The sequence below is a fragment of the Ceratosolen solmsi genome, unplaced genomic scaffold, assembly GCF_000503995.2.
Source record: "Ceratosolen solmsi marchali unplaced genomic scaffold, CerSol_1.0 scaffold30, whole genome shotgun sequence".
Taxonomy (NCBI): Eukaryota; Metazoa; Arthropoda; class Insecta; order Hymenoptera; family Agaonidae; genus Ceratosolen; species Ceratosolen solmsi.
In genome coordinates, this window is record NW_011948421.1 from 3,720,216 (window position 1) to 3,744,172 (window position 23,957).

Here is a 23,957-nt window from a genome sequence, read left to right on the forward strand (position 1 = left end):
GCGAAATTCGCAAGTGTTTATCGTTGCGTGGCTGGACTTTTCTACGAGGGCACGGGCCCCCACGCGAAACACGAGAAGACTCGTCGATTATCAGCGGTACTGCTTGGGCGCTTTTATCTATTTTTTAAACGACGAAAGAATCGTGTCGACTGGGACGGAATAGCGGATGTAAAGTTTTAAGATCGTGATCAACAAAGATGGTGGTGGTGGTGACGCGGTGACGAAACGAAGGAGCGGACGAGGAACGATCGAACGACCGGGAGGAAGATGATAATGTCAAGGCGGGAGCGGATGATAATGGTCGCGGTACCGACGTAAAATCGTGTATGAATTTTTCGTCAATAGATACGGGGCTAATGGCCGAGCAGCCGGCGCTCCTACCGAAATCGCATAAACGAAAAAATAGTACGGGTGGCGCAGCGCGAGGCCTTCGACTCTCGTAGTACGAAGGGAAGGTTGGAGGGCGCTACGAATCGCAAGTGCACGAATGACGAAAGCGGGATTCGCTCGCACAGATGGCGCGAGTTTTGCATCGCCGTGTATTGTGAGTGTGTGTGAAAAATACATCGCGCTGTCCTCGCTGCGGGAAAACGCGGAAAAGCCAGGGTTTTTTTGAGGCCGGCTAAAATTGCGCGTACGTGACAGCGTTGAAGAGTCGGGAGTGCGGCCCTTGTGGCCGATTTTTCGCCAACGAGCTCCCGTAGCGGCAGCCAGTCTCCGAAAATTGCCTGGATCTGTGGAAACACGCGAAATTATATTCCCGATGTGAGAGAGCAGAGCCGAGGGGAGAGCGCGAGTGGTGTCCTCTGTTCAAGCATCCTCCGAACTAAGGTTAGGACGAAATCAGCATCGGGCGGCGAATCGCACTTTAGTCGTTCGTCCGCCGTGACTGCCGCGGCTCCCTTCCTCGCGATTTTAATAAGGTGGAAGCGGGCGGCCGTGGCTCGATTATCCAGCTCTCCGTGTGGCCCGGCGATCGCGGTTAGGAATTGCATTTTTTTTTCTTTTATTGGAGTCGTGAGCGAGCTCAGCGCCATCCGGCGCCCGATTGACAGCAATCGGCGAAGCGAGCGGCCGCACTATTGTCCCGTACCTCTACTACTCCTCCTCCACGCCCCCCCCCCCCCCCCCCCCCCCCCCCCCCCCCCCCCCGGCGCCCCCACCCCGTCATCCGAGCGGCGACGAGGTCCAGGAATCTTAGGAGCGTGACTCTTTATCGCCTTGTCGTAGGCTCCAAGCTCTCCAGTGGCCCCGGGCCACTCTCGGTTGCCGACGGTCGCTTACAAGTCGACGTCGCAACTCGACCCTCCCCTTGGAGCTTCTCGCCGCTCGTACGGAGGCCTGCGGCTGCCGACCAATCCACTATCCCCTTACATCGGCCCTCCCCCGTGCCCCTCGCGCGCTCCGCGTTACGGGCTTACGAGAGCGCGCGCGTCTTGTCTGCGCGCTCGCCCGCGCCCCACTCATACTTACACTTGAATTGCACGCACGCGTATGTGTGGCGCGTGCGCGCGAGTACCTGCGAGTCATAGCCTTTGAGCGGTGCAGCCCTAAAGCCGCGACGGAGAGTCGTGTGTGCGAGAAGAACGGAGAGAAAGAGAGAGAGAGAGAGAGAGAGCGAGAGAGTCAATGACTGAGTGAGTGAGTGAGTGAGCGAGAGGGATAGATCGACGAGGTCAGGAGAGCCGTTGCGTTGCGTTGCGTTGATTTGATTTGCTTTGCTTTGCTTTGCTTTGCTTCGCGTTGCGTTGCGTTGCGTTGCTTTGCTTTGCTTTGCTTTACGTTACATTGTATTGCGCGTCGTCACGAGACGCTGCTCAGCTGTTGTGGTACCTGGAGACCGCGACCCGGGGATGGTCGGGAGTTCGGCTCGGGCGAATGCACTCCTCGAGCTTTACTCTGGTCTTCCGTGCTTGATTTGATCACGTGACGGAGTGTCGGAAGAAATGGCGCAAATATCGCAGCGCGAACGCGACTTTCGTTCAGTAGTGGCGGGTGGCGGCGGCGGCGGCGGCGGCGGCGGCGGCGGCGGCGGCGGTTACGGCGGCGGCGGCAATGTCCGATCGCTCATGTTTGTTGACGAGCGCGCCACGTGCTGAGCAAGAGAGATAGAGTGAAAAGAAAAAAAGAGAGAGAGAGAGAGAGAGAGAGAGTGAGCGAGTGAGTGAGTTAGCGATTGAGCGAGTGAGTGGGAAGGAAGCGCGTTCAAAGGAAGTGGGCAAACAAGCAAGTGCGTTAAAACTAGCTTAAGTCGCTTAGTGGGCCTTGTTTGTTTTATTTGACAGTGCTACCGGTGGTCGGATAATGACCGGAAGGGGGACCAAGCGACGGGGACGGCCGCCCAAGTCCGTCGTGATGGAGCGGCCAAAAAAGTTCCAGTACCATCTCATGAAGAAGCCCAAGTACTTGCAGGCCAAGGGTTCGGAAACGCCGGGCTCGCAGCCCGGCACTCCGACGGCCTCGAGGCCAACCTCGCCGCAGGAGACCCAGACGACCGAGGATACGAGGCGCAGCACGCGTAACCGTAAGACCAAGGGGGCCCGGGAAAAGCACTCGAGAAAGGGTGGACACACCGGCTCTGGCTACCAGCGGCGTGGTTATAACACGAGCATGGATTATCATGACTCGGAGTACCACTATGGTTCTGACTTTGGTGACGAGTCCAGTGACAAAAGTGACATAGAGGACGACCCACTGCTGCAAAGCGAAGAAGAATCCTCGGAGAGCATAGAGGAGCCCGATCCATCTAGCGACAGTGACTTTTCGCTGTCGAGTTTCAGTACCACCAGTGGCACACCGAGGAGAACTCTGTTGAGTCAACAGAGACCCCCCAGTCCAGAGCCACTGTGGCTTCAAAATCGCGATATTATTCCTCTTCACTTGCCCAAGTCCTCCGACGACCTGCTAGTTCCTAAAGATTTAGTTATGCCTTGCCTCTCTATTTATGAAGTCCTTAGGCATTTCCGAACTCTTCTTAGGCTCTCGCCCTGCAGGTTCGAAGACTTTTGTGCAGCTATGATTTGCGAAGACCAAACCAATTTATTGGCTGAAATTCATATTACGCTTATCAAAGCTTTATTGCGAGAGGAGGATTCGCAGCAAACCCACTTTGGCCCGCTCGATCAGAAGGACTCTGTCAATATCAGTCTTTATTTTGTCGATGCCATGACATGGCCAGAGGTTCTAAGATCATACGTCGAAAGTGACAAATGTTTTGATCTAAACATTTTAACTATTCTTTCCAATTCCGAGTATCCATTTTCTGGTATAGAAGATAGGATAAAAGTTTTACAATTTTTAACTGGCCAGTTTCTTATAACTAATCCTGTTCGAGAAGATTTACTTCACGAAGGTATATCTCCCCTTTTCTTTTGCATGCCTTGTATTTAAAAGTTCCACTTTTATGCAAAAAGTACATTAACAGTAATATTGTAATGGCACATGTTATGTCTGTGTTTGGAAATTATTTTTTCATATGCATTCACACGTTTTTTTACTGGTACATACAGTTAAAACAACTGTAAATCCTTGCCTCTGTTGTATTTATTTTTAAATATCTTCATTGGAAAGTCTAGGTTTTTTTCAGCACTAAAATCTGTATAAAAGTAGTACTTTAAATGTATTGCATATAACTATTTAACTTAAAAATAGATTTATAACTCCTGTATTTTAAAAATTTTATTTGAATAGGTAACAGAGATTATGACGATCATTGCCGAGTCTGCCATAGACTTGGTGACTTATTATGTTGCGAAACATGTCCAGCGGTGTTTCACTTAGAATGCGTAGAACCGCCGCTCGTCGATGTACCTCCCGAAGATTGGCAATGTAATATATGTAAAGCTCATAAAATAAGCGGTGTGATGGACTGTGTACCCGATGTGGAAAAAAATGGCTTGCTCTGTAGACAAGAGCATTTGGGATTCGATAGACATGGGCGAAAGTATTGGTTTCTCGTCAGAAGAGTTATTATGTATGTATTATTATTTAAGATATATTCTGAATTTATTGATTATTACAGTTGCTTTCATGATTATCCCATATTCTATTTGTAATGTTATAGTGAAAGCGAGGATGGCGAACTATGGTATTGTAGTACTCCGTTGCAGTTAGAAGAGCTAATGAATTCTTTGGATAAGAATGAAATGGAAGTTGCCCTTTACAGAGAATTATCCGACTATAAAGATGAAATTAAACGGCAAATGGAACTAACGGAAAGCCTTACAAATCAATTTAAGGGTAATAAGAAATCTTACTTAGAAGTGGAAAACAGTACGTATTTATTTCTGATTCATTCATTATCCTACAAAAGGTCCTCGTAATAATTTTGTGTATAATCATTCGTAATAATCATTGCAGGTCTCATTCAAAAATTGCAAAAAGAACGTCAGGAAAAATTGGAAAAAGAAGAAGAGGATAGGAAGGAAAAAGAAAGACAAGAAGCTGAGGAGATGGTTCGCAGAATACACGAGGAACCCGAGTCTTTAATAGAACCGAGCGTGCCGTCCGAACAAACAGAAGCTAAAAGCATTAAGGAGGGCCAAGAGCAAAGTGAAAAAACGGAGGAAACAATTGAACCGGAGGAAAATTCCATCGATAATCCAAATAATGAAAATAAATGTAAAGTCGACGGTGAATATATGGATATGGACGAAGTGACGGAAGATGTCGATAAAGACGGTAAGTACGAATCCGCAGATTGTAGGCTTTCCTTAGCTTATAATTATAATAGGAGAGTAAAATTTCAGGCAAAAAACATAATATTGTGACAAGGTCAAAGACTGGTTCACTAACGCCTAGAACGTTTAATATAGATGAACTGAAGAAAAAAGCGCTGCCCCCAGGGACAAAAGAGGAGCCTGAAAAAAACATGCCAGAGAAAGCTACGAAGGAAGAAAGCGATAATGCAAGATTGACGCGTCAAAAAGCTCAGCAAATAGCATCGGGCACTCATTTGTTTAAGCTGGGTATGGATAATACATTCAAATCGTATGTGAATCAGTACAGCACCAACGCAATGGCCTTGAACAAGATTCAGCGAAATGAAGAACGTGATAAAAAGCGCCATTTATCGCACAAATTTGCCTTGGCACAAACTATCGAATTCAAATGGATCGGAAGCTTGACGGGTGCCCGAGCTCTGCTAGTTCAGACTCTTCGGCAGACGGTCATGCAATTGGAAAGCAGCATCCAAGCGCCGTTTATGCACACCAATTGGCCATTATTGCGCAAGCCATGGACGAGCGCCGTCGGCTCGTGCGTAAATCCGCGGGATTTTGCGCGCGCACTCATCGCTCTGCAGGCGTGCATCAAGTCGGTGGTCTTCGCTAACGTCTGGCACGAGCAGCTCGGCCATGTGAAACTGCAGAGAGTCACGGCGCTCGAGCGCGAGGAAAAGAAGCGCCTCGACAAGAAAGAGAAGAAAGAAAAGGAGGACGAGGAGGAGAGGAATCGACTTACTTACAATTTCATCAAGTACACACTCGGTCTGAAGCACCAGATATGGAAGCAGAAGGGCGAAGAATACCGTGTGCATGGCCAGTGGGGCTGGCTTTGGATATCGGCGAGTCGACGCTACAAGTCCCTCGACATTGTTAAAACGGGCCTGCGCGCCGGACCACAGAAAATCATGGTTCAAGTAAGGGATCAAATAGGCCTTAAGATTTTGGCTGTTGACCCATCCACATACGAATTTTTAATCAAGCAATACTGCCCACCTGAGAATGCGGAATCTCTCGACAATAAAGACAAAATTATCAAGCAGGAAATAAAATCTGAAGAGCCTAATACTGATAATAAAGTTTCCGAGATTAATGAAGAAACGTCAAATGCAGATAAAACGAGCGATATTAAAGAAGTGAAAGTAGAAACGAGCGAGGAGCAAAAAGTAGAGCCCAAAACGGAACTCCAAACACCGAAACCAGAAACAAAACTTAATTTACCTTGTAAGTATATTCCATTAATATTTGTGCCAAAAGTTCAATAAGTATATAAGCATTTGTTAATGTCGCTTTTTAATATGATGATCAATGTTTTTTAACGATGTAAGAAATTTGATGTTAATTCAAGTATTCAATTAAAAGTAAATTAATAGAATAAATCTATATATCTATATTTATAGAATAAATAAATAAATATACATTTATGCATTTTAATTGTATATATATATATATATATATATATATATATATAGTGTGTGTGTGTGTGCGCGCGTGTGTGTCATATCCGCATTTAAACGTGTTAAAGTAAGTGATGTGGATATAAAATCAAATATTGAACATATTTAAAAGCTTTTAGCACAACTAGGATACTTAATTATATAAATATCAACATCAATTATTAATTCTTTTATTGTTATGTATTGATAGTTTTGGCCGGAATGAAGATTCAAAAAGTATTTAAACCAGTGACAGAATTCGAAGAAATTGATATAACTAAGGCATTGACTACGTCGGGACGTGTCTTTTATCCAAAAATTGGTAAAAAGACTCGAATAGATGATTTCCTAGCTCGACGTACACATCTAAAACTTCTAGAAGAGAGGCGATTATCTCAATCAGAAAAGTTAAAAGAAATGACAAATCGAATGAACAATCAAAAGACGAACGAAGAAGAGACTGATATAGATATTGAAAGTACAGAGGATGGTGAGGCTGCCGCCGGCAATGATACAACACTGCAGAATATTTTATTAGGCAAACAAGCAAGTAAAGGCACCGCTTCCAATAGGGATATGCTCGTGGCAATAGGAAAGCGCATCCAACTCGTTCGATCACAGTATGCAAATTTAATGCGCCTCGGTGGAAAAAATGTGACTTGTTACTCTCGATACTGCAATGCAGCCACCCAGAATTTGACGAATAAAACGATTAGCACACCTCAGAGTTTAGCAATCAATTGCTATTCTCCGGTTTGTTTGAAAAAGAGCCAATTGAAGCGGGATCTCGTAATGCTGTTACGAAAAGCAAATGTCCTAAACAATAATCAATCGTCTGCTAATGCTGCAACTGCTACCGTAAAAACAGAAGCAAACGACAATAGTAAAGATAACGTAGTTAAAAGTGAAACTGATTCGAGTACAAATGAAAAATCAACTAATAATACTCAAAGTAAAAAAACTGAGGATAATGGTGGTGATCTACCTGCGACTAAAAAGATTAAATTGGAATCGGTACGAGTTAAAGTGATTATTTAATAATTGCATATTAAAACTTTTTTATAGCGCTCTTTTATATATTTTGCATTTTTAATTTATTTAGTAAACAATTACTCGGAATCGTCTTACATGGGATATTTTATTCCAACTAATTTTTTTTAAATAAATTGATATTTTTAATACTCTTACTCTTACTATTTGTTTAGTAAAAACTACATTGAATACTGATAAATATCATATATATATATATATATATATATATATATATATATATTAATAATTTTTTAATAAAAAAGAATTAATATAAAATCGAACTTCACTGTACACTTCTAATGTGAACATAGTTTCTTCTTCTAAATCAATTCTTTAAATTGAGCGTTACAATTTTTAAGAATAGTAATACAATTTTTTTTTTATAACATTTTATTTATATAACATATCAGACATATGTTTCGCATAACATTTATTACAGAATTATGTAAAATTATGTTTAAATTGTGCAATAACTTACAAAAGACATAACTTTATATCTTATGGAATAATTTTAAATCCTTTCTTTTTCTAAAATTTTCACTTTATTTTAAATTTTTTAACATATTTTTTTAATCAAAAGAACTAATTGAGAGAAAACAAGTCTTTTTTATTTTATTTTATTATTTCATTTATTATTTTAACCTAGGTATATTTATCTAATTAATTGATTTTAAAATATATTTATACATATTTATGCATAAGAAGTATTAGAATACACTATTAAAAAAGTTTTATCTATAAAAATAAAATAAAAAAAATAATAACATTGATAAATTTTCAAATATAAATTAGTTTAATTATTGTCTTAGGATGATAGCTCCGATACTAAAAGCAATCAAAAAGTTGTTACAACAAATAATGTTGCAACAACTACACAGCAGACTAAAACTACAGTTGGCATAGTTAAGAACCCGCAAGATACTGCTACATCTTGTAATTCAATTGAAACAACATCTGAAACGAAGACTAAGTAATTATAATTTGAACAATTTTTTTTTTAAATATATCGTGATATATTTGTTTTCTAATCTTTTTTACATAAAATATTAATTGCAGAGGTTCTACATCACCCAAGACTACAACAATTGTAAATCGTCGTGGTAGAACTGTACAGCGAATTATTTATACTAAAGAGTTGAATGCCGATGGAACAGAAAGAATATATTCAGCAACGTCAACAGAAGGAAAAATTTATTTGAAAAAAGTTGCCATATCCCTTGCAGATAGAAGAAAAAAGCGAACACCCGTGAAATATCCTTTATGCTCGACATTTTGTAGTAAGAATAAGCATCGGAGTATATTGATACTACCACAACATGAATTAAGAAAATTAGCTAGAGCCGGCGGTCGACAACCTGTGCAAGGATTTCATCACATGGCTAAGGTTATTATTGTTTTATGTCGTCATTACTTTTCTTGTTTACATTTAATTTTTTTTATTTACTATTGTTATATTTTGTTGTTACGTTGTCATTTTGTTATCGTATTTTCGTAATTTGCATAGTGAATAAACAGCGCTTTATAATAAATTCATTTTGCACTCAGGCAAATATGTCAGTATGGCCTTACCCTTGTCCAAGGCCTCTATTTAAGACTTGCTGGCTGTATCGCACAGTGGGGCTAAAGTCTCTTGCAGCAGCAGCTCTTCAGTTACGAATACTTTGGTCATGTTTGAGATGGGATGACGTTTCTGCCAAACCATTATCAAATGATGGCAAACATCAAATTACCACCGATACCGAAATAATGTCACTGGAAATTTTGAAACACAGACACGTTGGTCAATTTATGGATAAGACTCAATATTTGCGTAGAAAAGTTGTCATTCCATTAGAATTACCGAAGCAAGTAAGAGGTATGTAATAAATATATCGTAAATTGATTAATTGTAAAGTGTATTGTCATTATTCAAAACTTGTTCATTAAATTTGCAAATATTTTAGAAGTAACATCAATTCGTAGTGGTTTACGTAAGAGAAAACGACCGGAGTCGCCACAAAGTACCGAACCGCAGGTTTCAGAAGAATGGGTAGATGAAGATAAACTTGAACTTTGGGAAATTAAACAATATGGGGAAAGGTAAGCACGAACATTTCTTTAATGTTCAGTATTCATGATTTATATTTTATATTTACCACTGCTTGTGCATTGTGATGTTGTCTCAATCCTTATCTTGCAATCCTCTAAAGCTTTATATATGTTTAATTATACTTTCTTCATGTTTGGATACGTGTATATGTGTGTGTATGTTTTCTAATACCTCTAATATAATATATGTATGAGTTGTGCACAGATACTTTGTGCAGTATTCGTCATACTTATTTAACACCCACACTTTTATTTGTATTACATTTTAAAGTTTTTCTTTTTTTTATACTATAAAAGTCCTATTCCTGAATTAACACCACTTGAGACTAACCCCTTTGCTTGGTGCGTGTGTCCGTTTTTAGGTTAGAGAAGGCTAATGCCCAGATTATTACTAGGAGTAGATCCGGCGTACCACAGACTGTAGTTGTGAGTGGTAATCGTGTTACGGGTTCTATTACTGCTAGTGATCAGCTAGTCAGCGGTAAATCAACACCAGAAGAAATAAAAGAGAAGATGGAACAACAGCTACGTCTTCAAAGAGCAGCCCACCAACAGAAGCGAGCATTAGAAAGTTTAAAAAATCCAGCCACTCCTGTAACTCAACTTGTCAAAGTCACTACGAATTCTTCTCAAGGTAAGTGCTATGAATATTTCAAATTTTTCATACGCAGCACTTATTTTTATTAATGCTTGTATTTAAATTTGAAGATGGTACTCTCAAAGTAGTTACCAAAGTAGCTATACCAGCTAATCCTAATACACCTCAAGGAAAATCACAGCTGACATCATTACTTACTACGCCAAATCAAAATAAATTTATCGGCACTCGAAGAATTTATATGACCAAAGGTATCGATTGATTACAAATTTCTAACCAAAAATTAGTTAGTTAAAAAATAACTTTTAAACAACAATTGATGGATTTTTAGCCGCTGATGGTACAACTAGGGTAATTTCAGGACCTACGAGTATTTTACCGAAAACTGCGCAACAAACTTCTAATCAGCAGTCACTCATTAAAACGTCTGGCCAATGTAATACAAAATTACTGCATTTGTACTTTCAATCATCTCACTTCTCTAATTAAACCTAATACAACAATGTTTGTTAAACAGCTTCAAATACACCGGTACAGCATGTGCAGCAGAAAGTGCAAATTCTGCGTGGTCCCGATGGTAAATTGCAAGTCCGAGGCCTCATGCCAGGTCAGCAATTGGTTCAGATGCCAGATGGTAAGCTCCACGTTCTCAACACGACTCAGACCATAGCGACGACTACGCCTCAGCAGCAGACGGTAGTCGCTGCTACGACTCCTTCCAGTGGTGCTACAACTCCGACCGCACAAGCAAGCACGAAGGTGACTGCGAATGCTGTAAGCGCCGGGAAAACGTCGACGGTTAGCGCTGGCAAGGCAGCTGCTGTCAAAGTGACGATCAACCAGACCGATGCGACGCAGCAACAAACACCTGTGCAGCTACAACAGGTAGTTCAGAGTGGTCAGCGATTGAAGGCTGCTATTGTCAGCCCAGGATCGGTTACCACTCCTCAACAGCAAAAGAGCACTTTTGTAGTTGCAAATACTGGACAAGTAGTGCAAGGAGCACAAGTGAGTGAACGTTCATTTATAGTTACTTTACATAATTTATTTCTCCTCTCCGCCCCCCCCCTCTCTATTGATATTTTATTTTTCAATATGATGAATTAATTTTAGGTTCTTACAACATCGGGACAAGTCATCACTACAAATCAAATAGTCGTTAATAATCCCGCTTTAGCGCAGCAATTAGCTTCCGGAAAGGCCCAATTAGCGACCATTGGTGGTCAACAAGTCTTGTTGCGAAACACAAATGCAGGAAATTTAGTCCAGTTGAATTCGCCGAATGCTGGTATTATTGTAAGAAATGCCGCATCTAAAAATCAAACAGGTTTGTTCTAAATTAAGTAATTAAAAGTAATCGAACACAAGAACGAATATCCAGCATTGATTTTCAATAAAATTTTGTAGTGGCAGCTGCACAATCGACAGCCGTATCGACAACGTCGACGACCAACGTAAGCGAAAGTTCAGTCGTCAGTACGGTTGCTAGTACGACAACTGCCACGTCTACTACGACGAGTTCACCGTCTACCCCCTCTAGCCAATCTCTGCCGAATTTGGGGGGCCCTACGGGAACGCCCGGAGCCCCGGCTCCGGGAAGCGTAGAAGCCTCCTTACTCGTTGGTCAACCGCCTGGCACCGTCATAAAGTGCGTTACTGCCCAGGTCATTCAGACGACTCAGGGGCCTCGCATCGTCTTACAAGGACTGCAGGGAACAGACTTCACCCCGAATCAGTTGTCGATGGTTCATCAGCAGGTAAAGCAACAGCTGCTAAAAGCACAAGAGACGGCGGGCAAACAGGGCGTTTTAGGGCCCACGAAGATCTAGCCAGCTCCATCGACGAGCCAATCCCAACAAAATTCAAGCTCGCAGAAGCCCGTCACCCAAAGTGCTGCAACTCCGACGACCAAGGCGCAGCTCGCGCCTTCTCAACCATCGTCATCCGAACAAAATACCACTGGTAAGTATATTGCGCCAAGTCTCGGGACTTTCATTATTTGCCTCGATTATAAAAATCTGGGGAAGAGAGAAGCATAAATTCATCGGCCAAATATATCGAACCCCGTACAGAGAGTCAAGCAAAAACGGAGCCCGCAGCTGAAGCGCCAAAAGCGGAAGCTCCTTCGCCGAAAAAAGCGAAGGTGGTCGTTCAACAAGTGCAACGTGGCGCAACAACTGAGGATGAGTCGCAGCGAGTTAGCGTCGCTAATGGACAACAGCCAAGCGAGACTGCCAAGGACTCGAATCAGTCAACAACTAATAAATTCGTGCTTACACCAGACTACATCCAACAAAGTAAAAATTTCATTATTAGTAATATAAATATATTTGCGAGGGCAAGAGTATATTTTTCCTTGTATTTTATAGCCATAAAGAACGCATTGAAACAAGAAAATCTTAATCCTGAAATAGAAGAAAAACTATTGCAGCTGCAAAGGTACCAAGAAAAGCAGATGAAGGGAACGGAGGGCTCGGCAACCGGGGCTCAGGGTCAGAACACACTCGTTTGCTCGACTCCTCGTGCTCCTGCACGCAAACGACCTACGTCCTCGGCTCATTCCACAGTGGCAACGCCGGCGCTTACTACTCATCCCAACCCAAACGAGAAAGATAACGAATGGATCGCTGAGACTCCCAAGAAGAAGCCTCTACCTAAACTAGACCACCGTGATGTTTCTAAGTAAGTATTACATGTATTCTCATATCACGCGTTTTGCAAACTTTCTTTTATTTCGTTGTCTTCGTGAAAGGTCGCACAAATTATCTGAGTCGCTGGATAATGATTCAACGCCAAAGAACCGATCCAATAAATTTAAGGAAACCCAAGAGCAGAGGAGGAAGCAGCAAGTACATTCGAGAATGCAAGTTCTTTTATTTAGACATAAAGAGTTATTGAAGAAAGATATATTGAAAAGAAGAGTTTTACTTGAAAAAGAGCTTCAAATCGATGTTCAAGTTAGTATAAGCGTTCTTTTTTTTTTTCTTGTTTTTTTTTTTCTTTCTGCCGTCGCTTTTAATTCGCTACGATTAATTGTAATTTAAGGTAAATTTGATTGTTAAATTTGCTCGTAACATTTTTTATTAGAAAGATCTTTCGGCGGAGCTTGCCAGTAGAACAAAGGCCGAGAGACACAAGCAAGATGAGGTAAAGGTGGGAAGCGCGAAGCGTAAGGCAAATGCTCAGCCTGCGCAACAAATTAGCCCACCAAATAAGAACAAACCAAAGAAACAAAGGTCACAGGGATGTGTACCGACTGTCAGCTCATCATCGGTGTCTAACAAAATTAAAAAAGAAAAGCTCTATTGCCTTTGCAGGACGCCGTATGATGAAACTAAGTAAGTAAACAAAATCGAAAGTATATTATAATGCTGTTTATATCGTTTAAAATCAAACCACAAATTATTGTCGTAGATTTTATGTTGGTTGTGACTTGTGTAACAATTGGTTTCACGGGGATTGTGTGGGCATTACTGAAGAAATGAGTAAAACCATGTCGGAATTTGTTTGCACCGAGTGTCGACATGCACGGGAAACTCAGGAATTATATTGTTTGTGTAAACAGCCGTATGATGAATCTCAGTAAGCATCAATTATTGTTTCAATTAATATTTAAGCGCGTATTATTATTCTGGGAATATAGTCCGGGGAATATTAAATTCTTTGCTTCAGATTTTACATTTGCTGTGATAAGTGCCAGGATTGGTTTCATGGTAGATGCGTTGGTATTCTGCAGTCAGAGGCTGATAATATTGATGAATATGTTTGCCCGAATTGCCAGCGAAATTCATCAGTCAATTTTGCTAATATGAAAAATCTTAACGCAAAAGATCTTGAGCTTTTAAAGAAACTGATCAAACAAATACAGGTATGAGCAGGCGGCAAATAAGAGGCTTAAAAAAAATAAAAGTCATATTATTATTTATGTTAGTATGATGATAGATTGTTCGATAAATTAAAATTAATTTTGTTATCATTAGGGACATAAGAGTGCATGGCCTTTCATGGAACCTGTAGACCCTAACGAAGCACCTGATTATTATAAAGTTATCAAAGAACCAATGGGTAAGGGAGTTATATAATTATTATCTCCTATCTGGTAATTTTCGCATCGTGCAATTTTATATTAATATAATGTCGGTGCAATATCTTTCAGATCTTCAAACAATCGAGCTGAGAATCAATGACAGATCATACAAAAAGCTCAGTGAATTTATCGGTGATATGACCAAGATATTTGACAATTGTCGTTATTATAATCCCAAGGAGTCGCCTTTTTTCAAGTGCGCAGAATCTTTAGAGACGTACTTTGTAAATAAAATTAAATGTTTAAGGGAAAAATTCTCTGAAGGGAAATGAAAATGAAAATGAAAATGAAAATGAAAATGAAAATGAAAATGAAAATGAAAATGAAAATGAAAATACTGAAAGAAAGAAGTGTCAATGTTGTAATTATCAAGTTAGCTCGGGCTGTCCCAAAGTCATCAAGAAAAGACGTTAGTAGACGTTTTTATAATGACAAAATGTCGGATGTTTTAAATAGATAAAACCCGTTATAATTTCAGATGTCAATAAGATGTCTAATAGGTCATCTTTTATTCGATAAATAATGACACATTTATTTCATGTGAAATAAGGATCGATGTGTCTCAACATTATATAAAGTAAATCGACATGTTGTCAGTTTTTTAAAAGATGACTTTTAGACATGCCTTCTTGTGCACTTTCAGACGTCTATATAAGTAATGAATTTCTATTTATTTTAATTAATAAAAGTACAAAATTAGATTATGATTATTAAACTTTTTTTTTTTTTTTTTTTTTTTTTTTTTTTTTTTTCCTTCAATTACATGAAAGTCTTTTACGAAAACCCTATTCGTCATATAGTACTATTTAACATATTTAATTTCATAATTACATGGTATATACAATTTTTTTGTATAATGATTGTCATTGCAAGAAATTTTTAAAGTACGACGAGTATTCGTTATACAATATTGTTCTATTAAAGTAAAAATAACTCTTAAGTAGAATACATTGTAGAAGATATTTTAACCAAATTAGTAAAAATATTGATTAACTCCTTTGAAGGTATGATGAATATTCGTTATACAGTGATATTTTGTTAAATAAATTCGTTTGACTATATAAAATAGATAATATTTTTATCAAAATGAAAAATTGCGATCGAAAACATCAAAAGAAATTATTATTTTCTAAATTACGTTTTTGAAAACTAAGAAAATATTTTTTTAATAATATGTTAAAAAATCCAGCCTTAGCTATTTAAAAAAAATAATACATAATTCTTGTAACTAAAGTAACGTACGAAATCCTGTTTAGCTGCAAGGTGCATACGATTGCATGCCAATGAAGCCAGTCTGTAAAACAATGTTACACTTTGTCCTTCGTTACCCCTTTGTTCGAATGCTATCCCATAACTATAGATTAAGATTGGTAGGCTAAGAAAAAATTGTACAGTATTAAATATGTTTATATGTAATTCATTTAAGGTTTTTTAAAGAGTAAAATTGATTAAATTTAACCAATTACAATTTACAAAGTGAAAATACACCGAAAAAGATCCGATACATTTTTTCATCAATTTCCATTCCATTCCAAATCCATTTCTTTCCATATTAAAAGCCTTATATTTAAATTATTTTTATACAAAGATATTTTATTTATTATATACAATTTATTTATATTACAAATTAAGATCAACCGAATGACATAATATGTATTATTGAATTACAATTACAACCAATACATTTACATTATTTTCCTTGAAATTTGGCATATTTCAACTACATGTATACTAATATACCGTTAAAAATAAATATTTACACAAAAGCTTTTATCTTTGAAAATAATTTAACTCGTTTTATCTCATTCGAGTTTATAATAATTTAATGGCTAATACAATTCGAGTCGTTTTTTCCAATGTATGGACACCTTCATTTGCCATTATCACAATCAACTTTGTAAATAGTAAAAATATGTTTTGTAAAATTTTTTTAAAATTATAACGATTATACAAACAATTTAATCAACGTGATTATTTTCATAGATTAAACGAAGCAAAATGTTTGGTTTAATCATTAACCATCCTTATGTATTCATTATGTTACAATCTTTAACAAAATATTTATATAATTTAAATATCGAGAGTATTTATTTCTCATGATTTTGAAAATAGTAATCGAATTAGAGTCTTGGAACCGATGAAGTTTAGTCTTCGAATGAAAATTTTTTCATAAACTTGGTGCTTGCGTTTCTTTCCTTATTATTTATAAGATGCGTATTAAAGTTAAATATGAAATCATTGTCCGAACTTTTCTAAGTCAACTGCGAATAAAAAACAAAACAAAAAAAAAAAAAACTAAGAATAAAAATCTTAATATACTTTTATTGACAATCGTTTAATTAGTTAAAATTTGCTTTTATTTGAATGTAGAAAATAATCGAAAATCAAGAAAATCGAAAATCGATGACAATTTTCATTAGTCAACTAATTAAATTTATTTCTAATAAACTAATTTCATCCAATATTTCGCGTAAACAATAATTATTTCCTTAATACATATTATTTTTAAATGATTTTAAAATAAAAAATTTTAAAGATTAAATTATACCCGATGATTCCTAATAATTAAGAACATCAATCATGCCCCATGAATTTTCCTTTTTCGAATTATTTCTTGCTATTTCTCATAAAAGACAACCAATTATATAATGTATTTTTATTATTTTTATAGTTATCGGCAGACGCGGATCTTGTAAATTAATGGTAGAGTAAAATCATAATTCTTAACTAAATATTAATATCGACGTCTTAAAAATTAAAAATATATGTCATACGATAATATAATAGTATAAGCATTTTGAAATTTGGTTTCCAGTTCAATTTCGACCACTATTCATCAAATAAATATTACACATACTTATATGCAATTTAAAATTTATTATCATTTTTCTGTGTGCACATTTTGACATATAATAATAATAATCAGGAGAATATTTAATCGATCAAACATGTCATTAGTGTCATTTTATAAACTTTAATGTACCATAATGAAGTAAATTCGTCATATTTACTCTTAATACCGAAAATTTAATGGCTACTTAGAAAAGGTTTTATTTTTATTTAAAACGATATATTTTAGAATTGATTTTTGGGGGTAACATTTGTATATATTCTAATGAATATCCAGTACATTTTACGTTTATAATTAATATAATTAATCAAATAGTTTTATTGATGTAAAGCTCGTTGGATCGGTGATTTAATTAAAATAAAAATTTTTAAAGATCAAATTTTATTAGAAGCACAATTTTTTTATTTGTACTTTTGACTGCATTTACCATTTTATCGATTCGTACGTACTCGATGAATATGTATATTGAAATAAGAAAATGGTTTGATTAACATATAAATAAGTATAAACATTTATGTAATATAATTAATTAGTTGAGAAGTTACTACTAATAGAAATTTGTCCATTAAATAAGTAAATAAAATAAAAAATAAAGTTGAATATATTTCGTAATTTTTGTAATTTTTATATTATTAAAATTGAAGACAGAGAGAGAGAGAGAGAGAGAGAGAGAGAGAGAGAGAGAGTCAAAGAATACTTTTTTTTTTATCAACGCTTAGTTTTCAAGTGCATATATATATATATATATATTATGTAATTGCTCATTCTTTTTTTTATTATTTATTTCTTATTTATTATAGATAGCTTTAATGTTTTATTCCAAATTCAATTGCAAATAAATGAAAGTTATTATAATAATCTTATTTACGATTAGTTTATTATAATTTTCTAAAAATTATATTGTATTTCGATTTTAGGTTATAAACATAGGAGCATTGATTATGAATGTACATCGACATAAAAATCAAAACAATATTTATTAGGAATAACCGACATTATAAAATTATTTATCTTGTTTATATAATATATAATATATAATATTAATCGTAATAAATAATTTATTTCTGTAACTTTTAAATATCGTTGGCTATTAAAAACTGTTTCTACGCTTGAAAAAATATTTATTAGTCAGATTATAATGGCTATAATAGTTTTTTGTCTATATGTAGCCGGTAGCCGTTTTTTTAATATACATACACACACACATATATATATATATATATATATATATATTTAAAACAAAAAAATTTTTTTTTTTTAATAGAAGTAGCGAGGTTGCTTGCTCTCCAGGAATACGTTGAAGGCTGCGACTATCCATTTCGATTCCTCGAGATTCGATAAATTTAACCGATATCGTTCATTATTTTTCAGGATTCATTCATTCACTTGTCAACAAACACAAAGCTTACACTTATTTATTAATTTACACGCTGTAATTAATATCAATTAATATTTTACCAGACTACTTATTCAATTTCAAAACTTTCATAATGTGATTGCATACCGTTTTAATATAATTGTATTTTAATATACAAAACATTGCACAACATTAAATTTAATACTAGATCTTAGATATGAAATATACCAATTTAACAATAATAATAAAAACTAATTGATACGAAATTTTTTTAAAATTATCTAGTAAGAACATATTATGCATTAGGAATGACATATGCATTGGTATTGGTTATAAAAATCCTGAAAATGAGATAAAAATGGCATCTACTGTAGTAAAGTACTGTTGTTAATTAAGTAGGGATCGTACTGCGAGTACAGCAGTTTTATTCAGATTTAATGCTACATCATAAAGTTCAAGAAGTTTAATTTACAGTATGAACTTACAGTATATATATATATATATATATAATTTTATTATCAAATTAGCTCGTTATCTGCAAGCGCGTAAGCATTAATCAATGTCATAATTCTATCTGATTCAATCAGTAATATTCCGCTTATAAATATCTAACATCGAGTAAATATTTAAATATTTAACATTTCTGTATGTTTTTATTCTTTTTTTTTTTTTTTTTTTTTTTTTTTTTTTTTTGAATAGAGTGTACGAGAGTGAGAAAGAGAGAGAGACTTAATATATTCGATGTACTTTATATTTTGAAAATTCTCAAAAGAGTTCTCAAAAATCTGTACGTCGTATTACATTACAAATTATATTATTACAATTTCAATTAACATTTTAATATGCCTTTTCCTTTAAATAGTAATCATTTATATCAAGATTATTGTTTTAATTTTAAATAATTTGCAAATTCATAACTTGCTTAACGTGTATATAAGGCTTTTATTATTAAATATGGACGCGAAGCATAAAACAGAGGACAACATTTTTTTTTTTCAACTATTAATTTATATATTTGGCTAACCGATCTTGTAAAAATAACAATGTTCATTTGCATCAGATTAAGAATTTATTGTTCATATTATAAGTGATTTTATCATATAAATATAAAATAAACCGACACAATTATCGATTTAGCTTTCTCTCTTATTAAATATGTATAAATATTGACAAATGCACATTTTTATTCATTTTTATTTATTTTGATTATATTAAAAGAATAAATCAATAATACAGCATAAGCATTTATATTTAATATATAAATTAATTTTCTTAATTTATTCATACAATATTTTCATTTAAATTATAAATAATTAATCTTATGAGATTGGAATTTTTAATATTAAAATTTGCTTGCTTCCAAATATGGAAAGTAAACATTCGACAACTTGCACCGACTCAAATATCCTTTTTATAAATATATTGTTATTATTATTGTTCTTGCTAATAAATTGAGGTTCAACAGTATTATAATTACAGTAATTCGATAAGTTTTGGTAATTTTTCGATTTTCGTTGTTATTTTCGAAGTTAAAACATCGAAATTTTCTTTATTCTCTCTGTAAAATTGAAACGGTACTCAGATCTGTGACTGAAGAATAATATAATTTCATTACCATAATTTTAATTGTAATGTAGATAATGTTAATAAATTATCAGACCGACCGATTATCTAAGCCACACTTGCGCCAACGGAAACTATCAAAATTTATCAAGCAACTAACCGCTTGAGTATAACAAAATCCTAAGATTAATGTACAGTCATCATAGAAAATAACAACGAATAAATTTTATAAAAAGAATGTCGTATGAAAACTTCGCATTTGTCACTTTTCTATAGTATCACATGGCTAATGCATTTTCAATCTTTAGCATGCAGATATTATACATACATTTATGTACTCGCTTATGTATATATTAACACCATTAAAGATAAATTAATATTTGATTATTTTACTTTTACTATGACTGTTACGATTAACATATTAAATTTTGTCTTATTAAAAAATTAAAAACTCATTCTGAATAATAATACTACTACTAGTACTACTACTACTACTACTACTACTACTACTAATAATAATAATAATAATAATAATAAAAACTAATGGAAAATAATACCATTAACGATACATCATTGATCATAAATTTAAACGTGCATATTTCATATTTCGAATATTTTTGGTATAATATCTAAATTTGTTACATTACAAATAAAATAAAATATCATTATGGATTGCTTTACCGGCTAATAAGTGATTTTAAATGTCATTTTTAATATTTCACAAGTAATATTGATAATATAAATAATTTTATATTTAATTTAGATAGTGAATAGAAATTAAATATTATGTATTAGGTGCTGTTGTGTTAATGTTAAGTGATTTTCTCAAAAATTTTCAAATATTAACAATACATATTTTTCAAGCTAAGAAATTCAAATTACGTATTTTTAACAAATTGTGTCTTACCTTTGATAAATACCAGAGCAGGAACGACTATTATAACGAAAACAATTATTTAGCGAGTATCGACAGCTTGATAACTGAACGATCATAAATTTGAAGTCGAAAACTCTTAAAATGTACGATATATCAATAATTTTTATAAATAATATTGAATACATACTTATAAGATACTTATAAAATATAATTAAAGAGAAAAAATACTAATATTAATAATAAGGATCTATCCTTTAAATGTTAATCTATTGATACACATCTATTTACGTAAGTCTTGAGTTTGCCAGTATTTTTGATCAAACGGATAGCTCGAATGCACTTAACATTCGACTAAACATCGTTGAGAAATCGAAGCAAAACACTTGAACACGGGAAGGGATTCGAGTGCTTAAATTTTTAGTAATAACAGCGACTTGTACTTATAAAAGTACAGACTTTTTTATTCATGTTACTGTATTACCAAGCGCTAGATCTGTGAAATCGTCGATTCTCAAACGACACCGATTCAACGAGAGGCTCAAATTTAAACAATTGGTTTTACTTTATAATGTTAATATCTGGTTGTTTAGCGCTTGAGTAAGCAACATTGCTATTGAGCATGTTGGTGGTCGTTAATTCTGGTGGTAAGATTGCCGCTAACGGCTAACGCGGACTTCTCGAGTGTTTCATTACAGGCTAATAATGGGCTGTAAATAGGCTTATAGGGCAAAAATTTTGAGATTAATTATATTTTAGTGTGTAAATCTATCACTTTTCTTGACATTTCCTTTCTAGATACATAATTTCTGTTAGGACCGATTTTAAGCTGTCAACATTAATTATATTATTTGAATATTGAATTTAAAAGTCGCGATTGTTGCTTGTTTATAGTGTCCTTTTAAAAATGTCTACATTAAGTGTTGTTAGATTATTTGGTTAATAATTCGTCGTTAAGGAAATAAGAAATATAAAAATATACATAATTGTATATAAATTTTTTTGATACCATTGACTTTCGTTATAAAGCTATTATATTATAAATATTTTGACAATAAAATTTTGAAACGAACCCAGGAGCATTCATAAACTATGAACTCTTTTTTTTTCATAATATATAATTAATAACAAACTTTTACAATACAAGCTAATAGTGTTCGATTACAATATTTCAACAATAAATATAAGAGTTAAGTTTTTCTAGTGCACTATCTAAATTTTCGTTTGTATGTATCGAATTATTAATAAATCCATTTATTATGTATAATAATTTTTACAATAAATAATTATATTTTATGTTATTTAGAAAATAGATAGATATATATATATATATATATATATAATAATTTAATAATTTGTGCGTTATAAATATGTAAATTATCTATCATTTTATTTATATATTTATTTTAGAATAAAATCTAAAATTCATGTATCTATGAATTAATAATTCTCTTATTATTGAGAAATATCAAATTAACATAAAAGCATTCAATATTTTTGTATTTATTCAGAATCGAAATTAAAATGATTGGTTGCGAGCGATTTTCGACAATTCAAATAAATTGAATTCCTATTCATTCTAAGACACAAGGGCATTACAATTTTTCAATTGTAGAGATTGTACAGATTTTTAGAGTTTTGACCTTGATATTCGTGTAATGAAATCCCATTGGATTTATGCATAAGACATCTGTATAATCCTTCGTTCATTGCTCAGATCATATTAATAAAAAAAATATTTCAAATGGTATCGATACCTTGTGTTGGAACAATTTAAGTTATTTAGCAAGTAATGTTGCATTTCTAAAATTAATGATAATTTTCAGGGTCTTAACAACTTCTTTCCATCACTATATCGATAATTATCGATATAAAAAAAAAAAAAAAAAAAAAAAAACTACGATGAAGTTAAGAATAATAATAATATTTAATTGCAAAATCAATAATTTTTATGTCGATAATTTTTTATAATATATATATACAAATTCATAAGCGCATATACGGGATTAAGCATTGATAAAATTGTAGGCAATCAATGGAGAATTAGTATTATTCATTTGATTCTTTCAAGATAAACAAGAGCATTCTTCTTTGTTAAAAATTAAATAAATGAAAAATTTAGTAAATAAATGTAATTGGAACTACAAAGACAAAATGTTCATTTTCTAAAGCACACAATCTTTATAAACATTCCATTAATATCTATGAAATTGAAATAAACGCCTAAATTAAAACGATTTTTCCTTTAAATTTTTCAGGGATATTATTAATAATGAAATTAGTTTCTTTTAGAACTAGAACATTTAAATAAATAACAATTTATTATTCTTAAATTACTTAGATTTCTAATGTATTTTAATGATAATTAATGAATTTGACAATAAATTTAATGACGTGCTTTCTATTAATAAATGGTCCATTGTATGAATTAATAATATTATTTCGTTTATTTGTTATAAATTAATTTAAATATTTTGTTGTTACAAAATTTTTATTTGTTTCGCGAATTCAATTCTTATGTTAATCTACTATTTTAGTGAACATTATCAATTATCAATATATTATCAATTTTATAAATAATTATATATCACTTACAATTTTATTAATTGATCGAAACAAATTTTTCAAATACAAAGAAAATATTTTGTTTCTTCTATATATATATATTAAAAATAAATTGGAAGATCATTGAATAAGTGCCATAATATTTTTTAATTTATCACGTTAAAGCCTTAAGTCGAGTTTCGCATTAGTTTATCACAATCTTAAATTTTTCTTTTAGTTATCAGAATTATAGCATTTTTGTGATTGATGATTAACAACACATTCAAGTATTTGAAAGATCGCGATACATTCGTGATATAAAATTCACGTAATATTGGTGGACTTTTACTTATTTTTGTAAAAATACTCTTGAGCCTACATTATTGATTCAACAACACTGAACTTATCTTCGCAGGCTAACATATAAATAGATTTACTACTGGTTAAACAAATGTACGCAATATCATTATAATGAAGTACATGTAATTTAATAAGTTAAATTGTTTTCTTTAATCTTTGAATTATTATTTTGCATAACTATTTGAATTGAGAGATTCGAGTAAGAAAAGGCTCAAGTACAATATCCACAAGTAATGATCTCCATTAGCCAATGGAAAATAAAATATCTTTCTTAATCAGTTATTTGTAGCTTGTACAATCTATAATTATGAATAGGTAAATAAGATAAAATATTTTCAGCAACTGAATTACACGTCTGCATTAAATTAATTACGAACAATCGCATGTGTGAAATAAAAATTCAATTACATTCAACCTATGTCAACATCTTTTTCGATTTGTTTAAC

General features: G+C 33.8%; 1 protein-coding gene across 1 annotated transcript; it reads left to right on the forward strand.

Annotated features, from left to right (window-relative positions):
- The first annotated feature begins 498 nt into the window (after window positions 1–498).
- On the forward strand, window positions 499–14,247 carry E(bx) (nucleosome-remodeling factor subunit NURF301 E(bx)). The gene is given in 25 exon segments (XM_011498509.1): window positions 499–831; window positions 2,286–3,352; window positions 3,691–3,973; window positions 4,064–4,272; window positions 4,360–4,680; window positions 4,749–5,945; window positions 6,369–7,171; window positions 7,999–8,159; window positions 8,246–8,573; window positions 8,735–9,044; window positions 9,133–9,268; window positions 9,640–9,911; window positions 9,986–10,126; window positions 10,207–10,311; window positions 10,393–10,883; window positions 10,989–11,202; window positions 11,283–11,837; window positions 11,948–12,172; window positions 12,245–12,557; window positions 12,628–12,832; window positions 12,963–13,213; window positions 13,290–13,457; window positions 13,548–13,743; window positions 13,856–13,940; window positions 14,032–14,247. Coding segments are annotated over 24 exon segments (8,220 nt in total). The 5' UTR covers window positions 499–831; window positions 2,286–2,304; the 3' UTR covers window positions 14,235–14,247.
- The last annotated feature ends 9,710 nt before the right edge of the window (window positions 14,248–23,957 follow it).